General features: G+C 36.2%; 1 protein-coding gene across 1 annotated transcript; it reads left to right on the top strand.

Moving 5' to 3' along the window:
* Positions 1 to 2,605: 2,605 nt before the first annotated feature.
* Positions 2,606 to 9,338, top strand: PCDHB4 (protocadherin beta 4). The gene has a single exon (XM_014730614.3). The coding sequence runs from the start codon at positions 5,128 to 5,130 to the stop codon at positions 7,513 to 7,515; it is 2,388 nt and encodes a 795-aa protein (XP_014586100.1). The 5' UTR covers positions 2,606 to 5,127; the 3' UTR covers positions 7,516 to 9,338.
* Positions 9,339 to 14,892: the final 5,554 nt, after the last annotated feature.

Here is a 14,892-nt window from a genome sequence, read left to right as displayed (position 1 = left end):
CCCATCTTGCTCTATTTTATAAGTGGGATGCCTGCCACAGCATGGCTTGGTAAGCGCTGCATAGGTCCACCCCTGGGATCCAGGCCAGGGAACCTGGGTCTGCCAAAGCGAGCATGTGAACTTAACCACTATGCCACTGAGCCAACCCCAGGAAATAGATTTCTTCATCCTGAATGTCTCATCCTATTCAACAAGATTTAATCAGTAATCAAAAAACCTTCCACAAAGAAAAGCCCAGGACCAGATGGTTTCACTGGTGAATTCTACTGAATGTTTAAAGAATTAACACCAATCCTTCAAAAACTCATTTTAAAAAAAAGAGCAGTATCACTTCCCAATTCCTTATGAGGCCAGTATTACCCTGGTGCCAAAACCAGACAAATATAACACAAGAAAAGAAAACTAAATACCAATATCCCTAATGAATATAGATACAAAAATCCTCAACAAAATATTAGCAAACTGACTCCAGCAACATATGAAAAGAATTATACACCATCCCTAAGTGGCATTTGTCCCAGAAATGAAAAGTTGACTTAACATGAAAATCGATCTATGCAATATGCCATATTAACAGGAAAGGACAAGACCATACATCCATCCCAATAATATGGAAAAAGCATTCTACAAAATGCAACACCTTTTCATGATAAAAACACTCAACAAACTAGGAATAATAGGGAGTGTCCTCAACCTGATAAAGGGCAACTATAAAAACCCACAGCTTACTTCAGATTTAATAATGAAAGACTGAACCCTTTCCCCCTAAGATTAGGAACAAAACAAGGATGTCCCCCCTCCCTACTTCTATATGACATCATACTAGAAATTCTAGCCAGGGCAATTAGGCAAGAAAAAGAAATAAAATAATCCAGAATGAAAATGAAGAAATAAAAGTATATTTGCAGATGACATGATCATGCATAAAGAAAATCCTAAGGAATCCACACAAAAAAGAACTACTAAAATTAATAAAGGAGTTCAGCAAGGTTGGAGTATGCAAGATCAGTATTACAAAAATCAACTGTATGTCTACACACTAGCTTTGGACAATCTAAAAATAAGGTGAAGAAAGCAATTCCACTTATGATAGCATCAGAAAGAATAAAATGTGAATAAATTTAACAAGATAAGTGCAGGACTTCTCCACTGAACACTGCAAAACATCACCAAAAGAAATTAAAGAAGACCTAAGTAAATGGAAAGTGTCCATGTACTGGAAGACTTATCATCGTGAGGTGGTGATACACCCCACATCGGTCTACAATTTCAATAGAATCCCTATCGAAAGCCCAACTGTCTTTTTTTTGCAGAAATTGCCAAATTGACCCTAAAATTCACATGGGAATGCAAGGGACGAAGAATAGCCAAAACAATCTTGAAAAAGAACAACAAAGTTGGAGGAGTCGCACCTCCTGATTTTAAGGATGTATTATAAGTTAGACATTAGATATTTGAATATTTTGATACATGAAACATATAAATACTATCTTTTTATTTAACATGCACTACAAGAAATTATTAGAAATTGTCTTAGATTCCATCACAAATTTCTCAAGCCACACTCTGTAATTATTCAAATATCTCCTTTCTAAATTTGCATTTCAAAGAGTATGTTTTTAAAAAACATCTTGTAAGTTTAGTTTGGAAGGTTACCTGATACTAAATCTTAGTTTGCTTTCACCAGTGAGCAGTATTATTTGCTTTACAGTTATTTTATTCAAATGGTCAGCTCATGTATCTAATTTATCTAGTAGAAAAATTCCAAAAGATAATTCCATTTATAAGAATTTCTAATAAAATCTGCAAACCATTGATATTAACCAATTATTAATGTTAGCTTAATACTTTGAAATAATACTATTTTGATTCTGAACTAAAAATACTAGTTAAAATCTAATTACCTATTTCACCAATTTATCTCTTTCTCTCAATAATTAATGTTTAATCTCCTTCTACTTTCTCCCTTCAAGTTAGGAACAAAACTGCCCTTGAGTCACCATGAAGTTTAAAAAACATTCTCTCACTTCTGTTAAAGCAAGTGAGACTATTCAAAACTTGAAAGTATCGATTTAGCATTTTGAACCTTAGGACTACTCGTATTCAAATTCCTTTAAAATGATTTTTTTTTCTTTCCTTCAATGGTATTTAAAGTTCTCACCTATATTTTACCAGGGGGGAATTAAAGCTGTTATTTAATTTCCAGACTACTCCTCTAATTAATCTGTCTCTCTTTGTATATTCAAAATGGAAAGAAAATATTAAATATCATGCTTCAGGTCTGGCAACCAATGGTGTTACCTTGCATGAATCCTTCAGAATGGATACTGCACCTTTCCTGACTGGAATGGAATGGTTTTTCAAGTGATCAGTCTTTATATCATTAACTCCTCTTCCATGCAGGTATAATATAGTAGATTTTTTTTTTCTGATAAGTTTGGCAGTTTGGGGGAATAATCCATGACATAATATATTAGGCTATCCTTTTGGCCACTCTTCCTGATTTTAACATTATATCCTGATAACATTTTAAAAAATCTACACATAGGTTTTTTTCTCTAACATTTGAGGAAATTCATTATGTCACTCAAATTTTTTTATTTACCTAATTAATGATCTCAACAAAACACTATTAGTTTTCCTTCCAATTTCTAAGTTTTGTAAGCACCTCTCTCTGCTGGTACCTATCTCTACAGGCAGGCAAACCATTTTAAGCGTTCTTATATTAATTGAAAATTTGAATACAAATATAATTCACCTATGATATCTATGTACTCAAGGCAAGGCTGAAGTTTGGATCTAAATAAACTAAAAAGTTTTTCACCTCTCCAGTTCCACTCAGAAAGAGAAGAGAATGGATTCTGGAGCCACTGTAACAGTTTGAATCCTAGCTCTGCCATTTCACATGCTGTGTGACTATGGGCAGGTTATTTAAATTCTCCACGCCTCAATTTCTTCATCTATAAAATGTGGCTAATAAGACTGCCCACCTCATAGGGTTGTTTGGAGGATAAAATAAGTTAATAAATGTAAAATGCTTAGAATAGTATCTGACATATAATAAGACATATATGTTAATACCATCTAGATTTCATTTGCTTTGGATTGACAAAAGGGACTGAAAGAGCTGGTTTGCAACACTATTGCTCTGTCAACATATAGAAATAAGTAAACAAAATATAGTTTGAATTTTGTTCTGAACTCTAAGTTGAATCTAACTAGAACTTACTTATATTATGAACAATTTGCTCTTTGTTTTGCTCAGGAGATTTGTTTTCCATTTATATCTAAAATGATATTCTTTCTTTTTATTCTTTTCAGTATATGTTATTTCTTATTTTTTATTGTACCTAATGTTGATACATATTGTATCTCCTCTTATTTGCCTTAAATGTGAAAGAAATTCTAAAGTGTATTAATATCATTATTGTTGTCATCGCTAAATCTATTGCAGGAATTAACAGAACTAGAATCAAAGTAAATTTAATTGAGTAGTGCTTAGCGTGCATTGTGCTCGCATCTCTCAGAATCTATATTCAAATTCAGACATGTTAATGGCTGAAGATATAACCTGACAATAATCTTCTTACATATGTAGAAATAGAATCATTACAGTGGATTAATTAACTTATTTATTCAACTGATATTTATTGAATGACCACTATATCCAGGCTTCTTTTAAAATAATTTTCCTAACACTTTCTATCACTATCAGAATCTAAGATTATTGACATGCTTTTAAAATAATTCATTCAACATGAATTATAAATGCTAAATTATTAGTTTAATTAAGTAATTAAATTAAATTACAAGATTTTTAAGGGGAGGAAATATCATATGTGTCAAGATATGTGGTACTCCATTAATAAACTAATTGTACCCCCCAAAATGGCTGTGTCTCAGTTGACTTTCTATATCAGGGCAATCTCAATAGCTGCACAGTGTGCTGGAAGCCATTTTATAAACAAGTCTCTCGTCTCCACCGAATATGAGTAAACAAGGTCTGAGGCACTGTTTGCTCGCAGATTAAAATGTTTTAAATCAGGGCTTCTTATTTTTCCCCAAATCAGCTAGTGGAGGAATATGCTATCTGGGATAGAAAGGATCAATGTGGTAAGCAGCAAACTCATTATAAAATATAGATATCTATCTAGCTAAGTAAGATTAAGCTTAAAGTCTTTTATCTTAGCAAAATTCTATGATTTTTACTCACTTGAATTTGCCTTGACATTATCCTGATAATAGTCAAGTAGAATAATCAAGTGCTATCACCCTCTGAGCTTCATTTTCTGATCTAGAAAAGCCCTTTCATTTCTTCTCCAGGTCTAAGAATCTGAATCTAATACTATTTGACTTCCTTCTAAATTTAATGTAGGCTCATGCTGTAAAAGAACTTATAACCAAGCAAGATGCCTCTTTATTCAACTGTATTACAATTTGCACACCAGCGTAGGGAAATAGAACCTTTCCTTTGAAAACTAGTCTCCCTGAGACCATGTGGTACAGAACTCCTTGACAAACTTTCACATCATCATAAATTCCTCGTGTAGTTGAAAATAAACAGCTATCACTATTTTGAATTGTAATTTTATAAGAGTTTACCTCCCCTAGTTAGATTATGCAAAGGGGAGATAGAAGTTCTTTGCAGTCCCACTGATAAGGGTGTGGGGAGACGGAGATATCCTCTTACTTTGTGCTCACAATTATTCTAGCTTATGCAATGTAATAGAATAAGCTTATAAATTATGCAATTTAATGGGATACCAAAGTTTTTTAAAGTTCTATACACCTTAAAAAGTGGCTTGCATTTGGACGCTTTCAAAATTCGCTGCAACTTCAGAAGATTAATTTCTCAATCAAGACGCAGGGTGGCGCTGCAGGCTAAGATTGTGAATAAGGAGCCCTAAAAAGCTCGCGTATTCCTTTGTTGCAAGACGGAATCAAAAACACTCGAAAGAAGCTTTGCCAGCAGCACTGGTTTACCAGAGTTTGAGCAGAGATATACTCAACAAATTTAGAATTAAAAGCAGCTCTGTGATAATTCCACGAGGCAAGAAATCAGAATTGACTATCTCTAGTCTTTTTGTGGTTGCTGAAGGGATTGAACGTAACAACCCGAGTTCCAACATGGAGACGCTAGAGAGAATTCAACCAAACAGGCAAGTGATGGCCTTTATTTTGATGGTGTTTTTGTCTCAGTCTCGCTCCGAGCCTATTCGTTATTCTGTGCTGGAAGAAACAGAGAGCGGCTCCTTTGTAGCCCATCTGACCAGGGATCTGGGCCTGGGAATAGGGGAACTGGCCGCCCGGTCGGCCCGGGTGGTGTGTGACGATGACAAGCAGCGCTTGCAGCTGGATCGTCAGACTGGAGATTTGCTTTTGAGGGAGAAACTAGACCGGGAAGAGCTATGTGGCCCCATTGAACCCTGTGTACTGCATTTCCAAGTGTTCCTGGAAACGCCAATGCAATTTTTTGAGGGAGAATTATCAATCCAGGACATTAATGACCACTCTCCAGTATTCCCGAATGGGGAGATTCTCTTGAAAATACTGGAAAATAGCCAGCCAGGGACCATATTTCCGTTAAAATTAGCTCAGGATTTGGATGTGGGCAGTAACGGTCTTCAAAAATACACTATCAGCTCCAATTCTCACTTTCACGTTCTCACTCGAAATCATAGTGAGGGCAAGAAATACCCAGATTTGGTGCAGGACAAAGCGCTGGATCGAGAGGAGCAGCCTGAGTTCAGCTTGACCCTCATGGCGCTGGACGGTGGGACTCCACCCAGGTCTGGCACCGCCATGGTGCGAATCCTGATCATGGACGTCAATGACAATGCTCCTGAGTTTGTGCACACCACATATGAGGTGCAGGTCCTGGAAAACAGCCCCGTGGACTCCCCAATACTTACAGTTTTAGCTAGGGATGTCGATGCTGGAAATTTCGGGAGCGTTTCCTATGGCTTGTTCCAAGCATCAGATGAAATTAAACAAACTTTCTCAATAGATGAAGTCACAGGAGAAATCCGACTGACAAAGATATTGGATTTTGAACAAATTAAATCTTACCACGTGGAAATTGAGGCTACAGATGGAGGAGGCCTTTCTGGAAAAGGCACTGTAGTCATAGAGGTGGTGGATGTGAATGACAACGCCCCTGAACTGACCATGTCTTCACTTACCAGCTCCATCCCAGAAAATGCTCCTGAGACCGTAGTTTCTATCTTTAGAATTCGAGATAGAGACTCCGGAGACAATGGAAAGATGATTTGCTCTATTCCAGATAATCTGCCGTTCATTCTAAAACCGACTTTCAAGAATTTCTACACCCTGGTAACAGAGAGCCCGCTGGACAGAGAAAGCCAGGCCGAGTACAACATCACCATCACGGTCACTGACATGGGATCCCCCAGGCTGAAAACCCAGCACAACATAACCGTGCTGGTCTCCGACGTCAACGACAACGCCCCGGCCTTCACCCAAACCTCCTACACCCTCTGGGTCCGCGAGAACAACAGCCCCGCCCTGCACATCGGCAGCGTCAGCGCCACAGACACAGACGCAGGCGCCAACGCCCAGCTCACCTACTCGCTGCTGCCGCCCCAAGACCCGCACCTGCCCCTGGCCTCCCTCGTGTCCATCAACGCCGACAACGGCCACCTGTTCGCCCTCAGGTCGCTGGACTACGAGGCCCTGCAGGCCTTCGAGTTCGGGGTGGGCGCCACGGACCGCGGCTCGCCCGCGCTGAGCAGCCAGGCGCGGGTGCGCGTGCTGGTGCTGGACGCCAACGACAACTCGCCCTTCGTGCTGTACCCGCTGCAGAACGGCTCTGCGCCCTGCACCGAGCTGGTGCCCCGGGCGGCCGAGGCGGGCTACCTGGTGACCAAGGTGGTGGCGGTGGACGGCGACTCGGGCCAGAACGCCTGGCTGTCGTACCAGCTGCTCAAGGCCACGGAGCCCGGGCTGTTCGGCGTGTGGCCGCACAACGGCGAGGTGCGCACGGCCAGGCTGCTGAGCGAGCGCGACGCGCCCAAGCACAGGCTGCTGGTGCAGGTCAGGGACAATGGCGAGCCGCCGCGCTCGGCCAGCGTCACGCTGCACGTGCTGCTGGTGGACGGCTTCTCCCAGCCCTACCTGCCGCTGCCCGAGGCGGCGGCCGAGCAGGCGCGGGCCGACCCGCTCACCGTCTACCTGGTCGTCGCGCTGGCGTCGGTGTCATCGCTCTTCCTCCTGTCGGTGCTGCTGTTCGTCGCGGTGCGGCTGTGCAGGAGGAGCAGGGCCGCGTCGCTGGGTCGCTGTTCGGTGCCCGAGGGCCCCTTTCCGGGCCACCTGGTGGACGTGAGTGGCACCGGGACTCTGTCCCAGAACTACCAGTATGAGGTGTGTCTGACAGGAGACCCTGGGACTGGTGAGTTCAAATTCCTGAAGCCAATATTCCCCAACCTCTTGGTTCAGGACGCTGAGAGAGAGATTAAAGAAAACTCCAACTGCAGGAATAGCTTTGTATTCAGTTAAGTATTGTATTTGGTTAAGTGAACCTCCCCTTAGTTTTGGCAAACCTAACCCCCACTTGAATGCCTTTCTTTTAAGAAATTGTATTGTCGTCTAAATATGGATACCTCTATTCCAAAGCTATGCATGTCCCTGACCATGCTAAATCTCTTCCTTTTATTAATATTCATTGCACTTAGCAGTTTTAGTTATGCTGGATATTGAATATGTATTTTCTTTGTATTTTACCTTCTCTTGGCGATTAATCTTTCCATAACTATACATTATTCAAGTGGCATAAGAAGAAATTTTACTTAAATCAACTTCTTAATTAGTGAATGTCTTTTTAATGAAAAATTTTAAAGCTTTTTGTAATCGTGTATTTCCATATATTTATGGTACTTGTCTTTACCATGTAACTTTATCTTTACAAGGCCAGATTATTTGAAATTCTTTATAGCTATCTAGGCCTTTTTTGTAGACTATTCTACTGGAGTATCCCCCTAAATAGCCGTGAGCACGTAACTTGTTTCTCCCAACTTGTACGTAAACATACACTTCATTAAAATATTAATACACTAAAATCACGACTTTCTCCTATTGTGAGCACAACATATGCTAGAGAGTATCTTATTTATTTGGTTGCTACTTACCTAGCATGTTGTAAGTGCTCCATACTAATACCAAAATTAAAAAATTATTCTCATTTATAAATAATAATGAATGAAAAATCTTAATATAATTCAACTTCTCTTTCACTAAATAAAACTAAGTCACTGCTTGGTAAAATCTTTTTAAATTAATCTCAGAATCTTAAATAAACCCTAAGTCCTTTCAAAGGATTTAAGAGTCTGGAGGGCATTATACACTTCCTTGTCCTTCCTTTTGCCCTATAAGTAGAAGTTCTAGTGTAGTTTAATGTATGTTTCTCTTGGTTTTCCTATAGCTTCTCCGCACCTTTCAAAAGAGCCAGAGAATTTCTTCTGAGTTTTGGTTATTCTGTTCAAGTCTGATTATCAGGTGATATCAGATTTTTACTTTAAGTTACTTTGCAGACATGGACAGCTTTTATCAACAAAATAATGATTTATTTTTGATGTCCAAGTTATCTTCTGTTTTGTTCTTCAATGTAGCTTTCAGACATTTTGTGTAAATTTACTTTTTAATTATACGGAACTTTCATTTGTAAGAAATAAGCATTATTTTGTCCTTTAGGACAATAAGAATAGAAACAGAAATTAAATAAGATAAAAAATGAACTTATCTGAATTATAATTGTTTTATGTTGTGTTCAATAAGCCATGTAAGCCGATTACATGGTTTCCAACTAAATTTGTATGGATATAAGACCACTTAGTTAAACTTTAGGCACAATGTGAGCAGTTTAAGAGCTTGCTTTATAATCTAATATTTATTTTTAAATCTCAAATGTCATCCTACTGGAATTTAATTACTTGCACTTTTTCCTGAATTACCTTTTTTCCTAAGGATATAGTAAAATAAAAAGGGAAAATTACTGACTGTTTAAGTTATTCTTGAAACATAGGTTTTAGCCTTCATCTAATCTAAAAATTGAAATTAGAGGGTGATAAAAAATGAGAACAAAATTAAATACAAACAGATATATAAGACATAAATATGGTAGTCACCTTTAATGATTTCTCTACTTATTATTAGCTATTTAAATAAAATAGATTTTCTATATAATGGCAAGAAATCTGATGGAAGTTTTTACCAATATATTTCAACATTATGAAAATCTAAGTTCACTTTTTTTGTTTATGCCAGGAAAGTCCAGTTAGTATAATCACCCAAATGAGATTGGCCAAATAAACAGCCAAAACCCACCTTTATTTATTTATGTGAGTAAATTTGTGAATTACTTCATGTATTACTTTATGAATTACTGTGTGTATTCATAAAGCATGGACCATTCCTTACCCGCTTAGGGATCACCACCAGACTTTGGTGTAGAATAGATCCACATTTTGAAATTCAATTGTTAGAAGTTAGTAGTAAACATGATTCAAATAACTTCCACAAAATGTACACCTTCTGAAAAATAGGCTAATTCCATTGTTGCAAAACAAAAATAGAGAATGGAGGTCAAATACCTGGATAATAACACAGTTTTCAATCATATAGTTTCTCAAATGCTTCTATAATACATGCAATTTTTACAATTCCTTTGTTATTATTTTAGGCACAGCATATAGTGAGTTTGACACAGGCCGTTTGGGGGACAGAAATTCTACTGATGGCAATGGAGCCTCCATCACTTTAAGACTCCCTCTTTCTTTACTACGAAAAGTTGTAAAAATATAGATTTTAAATAGTCTGAAGTTAAAAATTATGCACATATTTAGTGGAATTACGCTTCCGGGTTAGATGGATTATCTAAGAGCAAAAAATGACCACTAAAAGTAGTTAAAATTCAGACATTATCCACTTGAAGCAACAGACAGCAGATGATATAATAAGAACTGAAGAGGCTCAGATTCCTGAAAGGGAAAATCCTTGGAGCTGTGAACTGACTCCTACAATCAGTTTGCCCTGAGGAAATTTGCTAAGCCTGAGAACAGACAAAAGGCTCCTGCCAGGGATAGAGTAACTTCAATAGCCTTTGGTAAACTGGAGGATTCAAGCTCAAGGCCAGTTTTCCCCCTCAGGATACTTGTAAACTCAGGGACATCCCAGGGATGAAGACTGAAAACTTAAGTGGAAATTTTCTGAAAAGCAGAGTGAAGTTTTAATAGTCCTTCTGCACAAAGATTTCAGTTTGGGAGCTGCCATGGTAAGGGACTATGGAGAATACACTAAGGTCTTGAGTGAAATTCCTGGAGGGCCAGGTGCTTATCAGGACCGAAAAGAGCCTGACTAAACACTGTGCCTGTTTGGATTCAGACAATCTGAACAGACATGACTCTATCGAACTACCCAAGGAAAAGTTGAACTCTTTCTGGAGGAAGATACTATCATCTGGATCCTGGACAGCTTTTTACATAAACATTCAGCATTCAATAAAATAACTAGGCATGCACATAAAAAAAGTGGTTGACATGAATAAAACCTAGAAATAAAACAGACAATACAAATGACCCACAGATGAAACAGACACTACAATTCACTGACAATGATGTTAAAATAAGTATGACTAATATGTTAAAAATAAGAAATAGAGAAAATAGATAGAGGAGAATTTCTCCAGAGAAGTGAAATTTTAAAATGTAAATTAATTCTGGAACTGAGAAATATAATATTTGAAATTAAAAATTATTTAGGTGGTTTAATGTCCTGGTAAATGTAAAGGACTACAGAATTAGTGAATGCGAGACAGGCCAATACAAAATATCCAAATAGAAGCAGAGAGGAATAAAATGATTAAAAATACAGACAAGAACATTACTGACATGTGGGGCATAATGAAAAACTCTAACATACATACGATTGTAATCCTAGAAGGAGAACAGAGACAAGGAATGGGGAATAAGCAGTTTGAAGAGATAATAATCAAGAATTTTCCAGAATTGGTGAAAAGCCTTCACCCCTCAAGATGCTCAATGAAACCCAATTAGGAGAATAAAGAACAAAGCACACGTAGGCGTATCATAGGAGAGCTGCTGAAGACCAAAGTCAAAGAGAAAATCTTAAGAGCAACCACATAAAAATGATACATTACTATTCCAGGAGCAGCAATAACATGGAGAACTGACTTTTCAACATAAATCATGAAACCAAAAGACAAAAGAATGATGTCTTTAAATTTCTGAAAAAAAAAAAAAAAAAACCTACCAGACTAGAATTCTATTACCAGAAAATATATCCTTCAGAAATGAAGTTTTCAAACAAAGAAAAACTGAGAGAATTAATTACAGGCACATCTGCACTAAAAGAAATCCTTTTAGTGGAATTTATTATGCAGAAGGAAAACAGTCCTGCAGGAATCACAGATTGGCAGGAAGAACTAGAGCAAGAGTCGGGGTAAAGATAAAGTGATATTGATCATACGAGGCAAAAGTTGCAGTTTATTAGAGGATTTAAAAAATATATAAAATTTAAATTCATGACACTAATAATGTAAAAGGCAGATGGTATAAATAGTTAAGTTCTAAGGTTCTAAGCATTATCATGGAAGCAGTAACATTAAATAATTTGTATTAGACTTGTGGATCAAAGATGCATGCTATAATCTCTAGGATAATTGCTAAAAGAACAACTAAAAGGGCCAACCCTATGGCCGAGTGGTTATTTTTGTGCATTCCACTTCACCGGCCTGGGGTTTCACCAGTTTGGATCCTGGGTGGGGAAGTGGCACCACTCATCAGGCCATGCTGAGGCAGCATCCCACATAGAACAACCAGAGGGACCTACAACTAGAATATACAACTATGTACTGGGGGGCTTTGGGGAGAAGAAGCAGCAGAAAAAAAAAGAATAACTAAAAAACTAATTGAAGAAAAAATGAAAAATAACAATTATCTGGATAATCCAAAAGAAGAAAGAAATTTTACTGACACATAGAAAAAAATTAGATGGTAAATATAAACAGAAATATATCAAATATTACATTGATTGCAATTAGATTAAATAATCCAATTAAAAAACCAAAATGGTCAGACTAGGTTTAAGAAAAATTCAATAATATGCTATCATCTAAAGGTATGTGTGTGTGCTATCACAGAAAGGTTGAAAGTTAAAAAATATGAAAAGATATATAATAAAAACACTAACCAAAATAAACCGAGTGTAGCTATACTCACATAAGACAAAGGAGACTTTAAGGAAAGATGCATTACTAGAGATAAAGACAGATGTTTCATAATGATAAAGAAGTAAATCTACCAGAAATATGTTGGTTCTAAGACTGAATATATCCCCATCAGATAATTACAAAATATATAAAGCTAAACTGAGAGAACTAAATGAGAAATAGATAAATCCAAATCATAGTAGGAGACAATACTCTCTCAATTCCTGATAGAATAAGAAGACACACACATACACACAAACAGATTAAGAATATTAAAGGGGCCAGCTGGTGGCCCAGCAGTTAAGTTCGCAGGTTCTGCTTTGGCGGCCTGGGGTTCGCCTGCCCGGATCACAGGTGTGGACATGGCACCACTTGGCGAGCCATGCTGTGGTAGGCGTCCCACATATAAAGTAGAGGAAGATGGGGCACAGATGTTAGCTCAGGGCCAGTCTTCCTCAGCAAAAAGAGGAGGATTGGCAGCAGATGTTAGCTCAGGTCTAATCGTCCTCAAAAAGAAAAAGAATATTAAAGATCTGAACAGCAGAATAATTATATTTGAATAAACTGACATACATGGTACAGTGGAGAATACATATTCTTTTATGTGCATATGGAATATACAAAAATTATCCATATTGTGGGTCATAAAGCAAAATTCAAAAGATTTTTTTAAAGAATTGAAGTAACTCAGAGTATGCTCTTTGACTGTGGACTTAAAACAGAAATAAAAATATAACAAGAAATACCAAAATATTTCAAAATTAAATAATGTAATCCAAGGGTCAAAGTAGAAATCACAGTAGAAATTTCCTTATATTTTGAACTGGTTAAAAATTAAGGTCTGATATATCAAAACAGTACTTAGAGGGAAATTTAAAAACTTTAAATACCTATGTTAGAAAAGAAAAATTAAAAATCAATAATCTAAGCTTTAATTTGAACAGCTTGAAGAAACAAATCAAACAAAAATAAAGAAGGATGAAAGTAACATATATATTATACACATAAACATAAGTAAATGCAATTGATGACAAATATACAACAGAGAAAAATCAATAAAACTGAAAGTTGATTCTTCATAATGATTATTAAAATTAAAAACTCTTAGTAAAACTAATCAAGAAAAAAAGGAAACATCAACTCCTAATATCAAGAAGGAAAAAGGAACATCACTACCAATCCTACAGACATGAAAAAATTAAAATGGATATTGTGAACAACTTTATGCCAATAAATTTGACAACTTATATAAAATGGAAAACATCTTTTAAAAACGCAATTTACCAAAACTGAAACAAGAATAGGAAATCTCATTAGTCATATCTATTAAATAAATTAAACTTGTTATTAAAAACCATGCCACTTGAATTCACACTAGTGAATTCTTCCAAATACTTATGGAAGAAATAACACCAATTTATACAAACTCTTTCAGAGAACAGAAAAATAGAATATTTCCCAAATCATTTGGGTGCCATCATAACTTCAATGGGTTATGACATCTAAACCTGAATAGGCCATTATGAGAAAGGAAAATTACAGACCAATCTCTTTTATAAACATAGATAGAAAAATTCTAAAAAATATATCAGCAAATAAAATTCAGAAACATATAAAAGGGAAATAATAAATTATGAGAAAATTGTGTTATTTTAGGAATACAAATGCAATTGAATATTTGAAAACTGATCACTATAATTTATCACATTAACAGATAAAGGAGAAAAATCATATGATTATCTCAATGGATTCAGAAGAAGTCATTTGATAAAATTCAGCATATGTTCATGGTAAAATTGTTAGCAAACTAAAAATGGAAGGGAACTTTCAGAGTGTATTTTAAAACCTACAGTAAACATTATCCTTAATGGTAAATTATTGGAAATTTTCCCTCAGTGATCAAGAATGAGACAATAATGCCTGCCTTTACTATTTCACTTCAGTGTTTTACCAGAGGTCCTAACCAGTGGAATAAGCAAAGGAAAAAAAAAGACACAATGATTGGAAGGGAAGAAATAAGAATGTCTTTTTAAAAAATGACATGATTGTATACACAAAAAGTCATAAAGAATCCACAGACTATTAGAATTAATAAATGAAGTTAGCAATGCCTCTGGATATAAGGTCAGTATACAAATATAAATTGTATTTCTATATAGCCACAAAACCAGGAAATTTAAAATTTCAGGTATCATTTACAGTAGTTTCAAAAATACCAATATCTAGAAAAAAATCTAACAATATGCCTAAGACTTCTACACTGAAAAATATAAAATATTACTGAGACAAGTTAAAGAGAAAGATATATAATGTTAAATAGTTGGGAGACTCAATGTTGGGAATATGTCAATTCTCTCCAATTGCATCTATAAATGCAGTAAAATCTTAAAATTTCAGCAGATTTCTGTATGAAAATTGACAAGCTGAATCTAAAGCTTACATAGAAATACAAAGGAACAATAATAACCAAAGCAATTTTGAAGAAAAAGAATAAAACTGGAGGACTTATCTATCGGATAATAAAACCCATCATAAAGCTATAGAAATTAAGACACTATGGTATTGCAGGATAAATGAAGAGAAAAATTGAAAATAAGAGTCTTGAGCAGACCTATGGTCATCTGATTTATGACAAAATGACATTTCAGAAA

This window comes from Equus caballus, chromosome 14 (genome assembly GCF_041296265.1).
Source record: "Equus caballus isolate H_3958 breed thoroughbred chromosome 14, TB-T2T, whole genome shotgun sequence".
NCBI lineage: Eukaryota > Metazoa > Chordata > Mammalia > Perissodactyla > Equidae > Equus > Equus caballus.
This window is presented reverse-complemented; position numbering and strand designations above follow the sequence as displayed.

Bases quoted from the DNA above. Each gene is read 5' to 3' on its own strand.
- PCDHB4 (XM_014730614.3), top strand. From the start codon at position 5,128: ATGGAGACGCTAGAGAGAATTCAACCAAACAGGCAAGTGATGGCCTTT.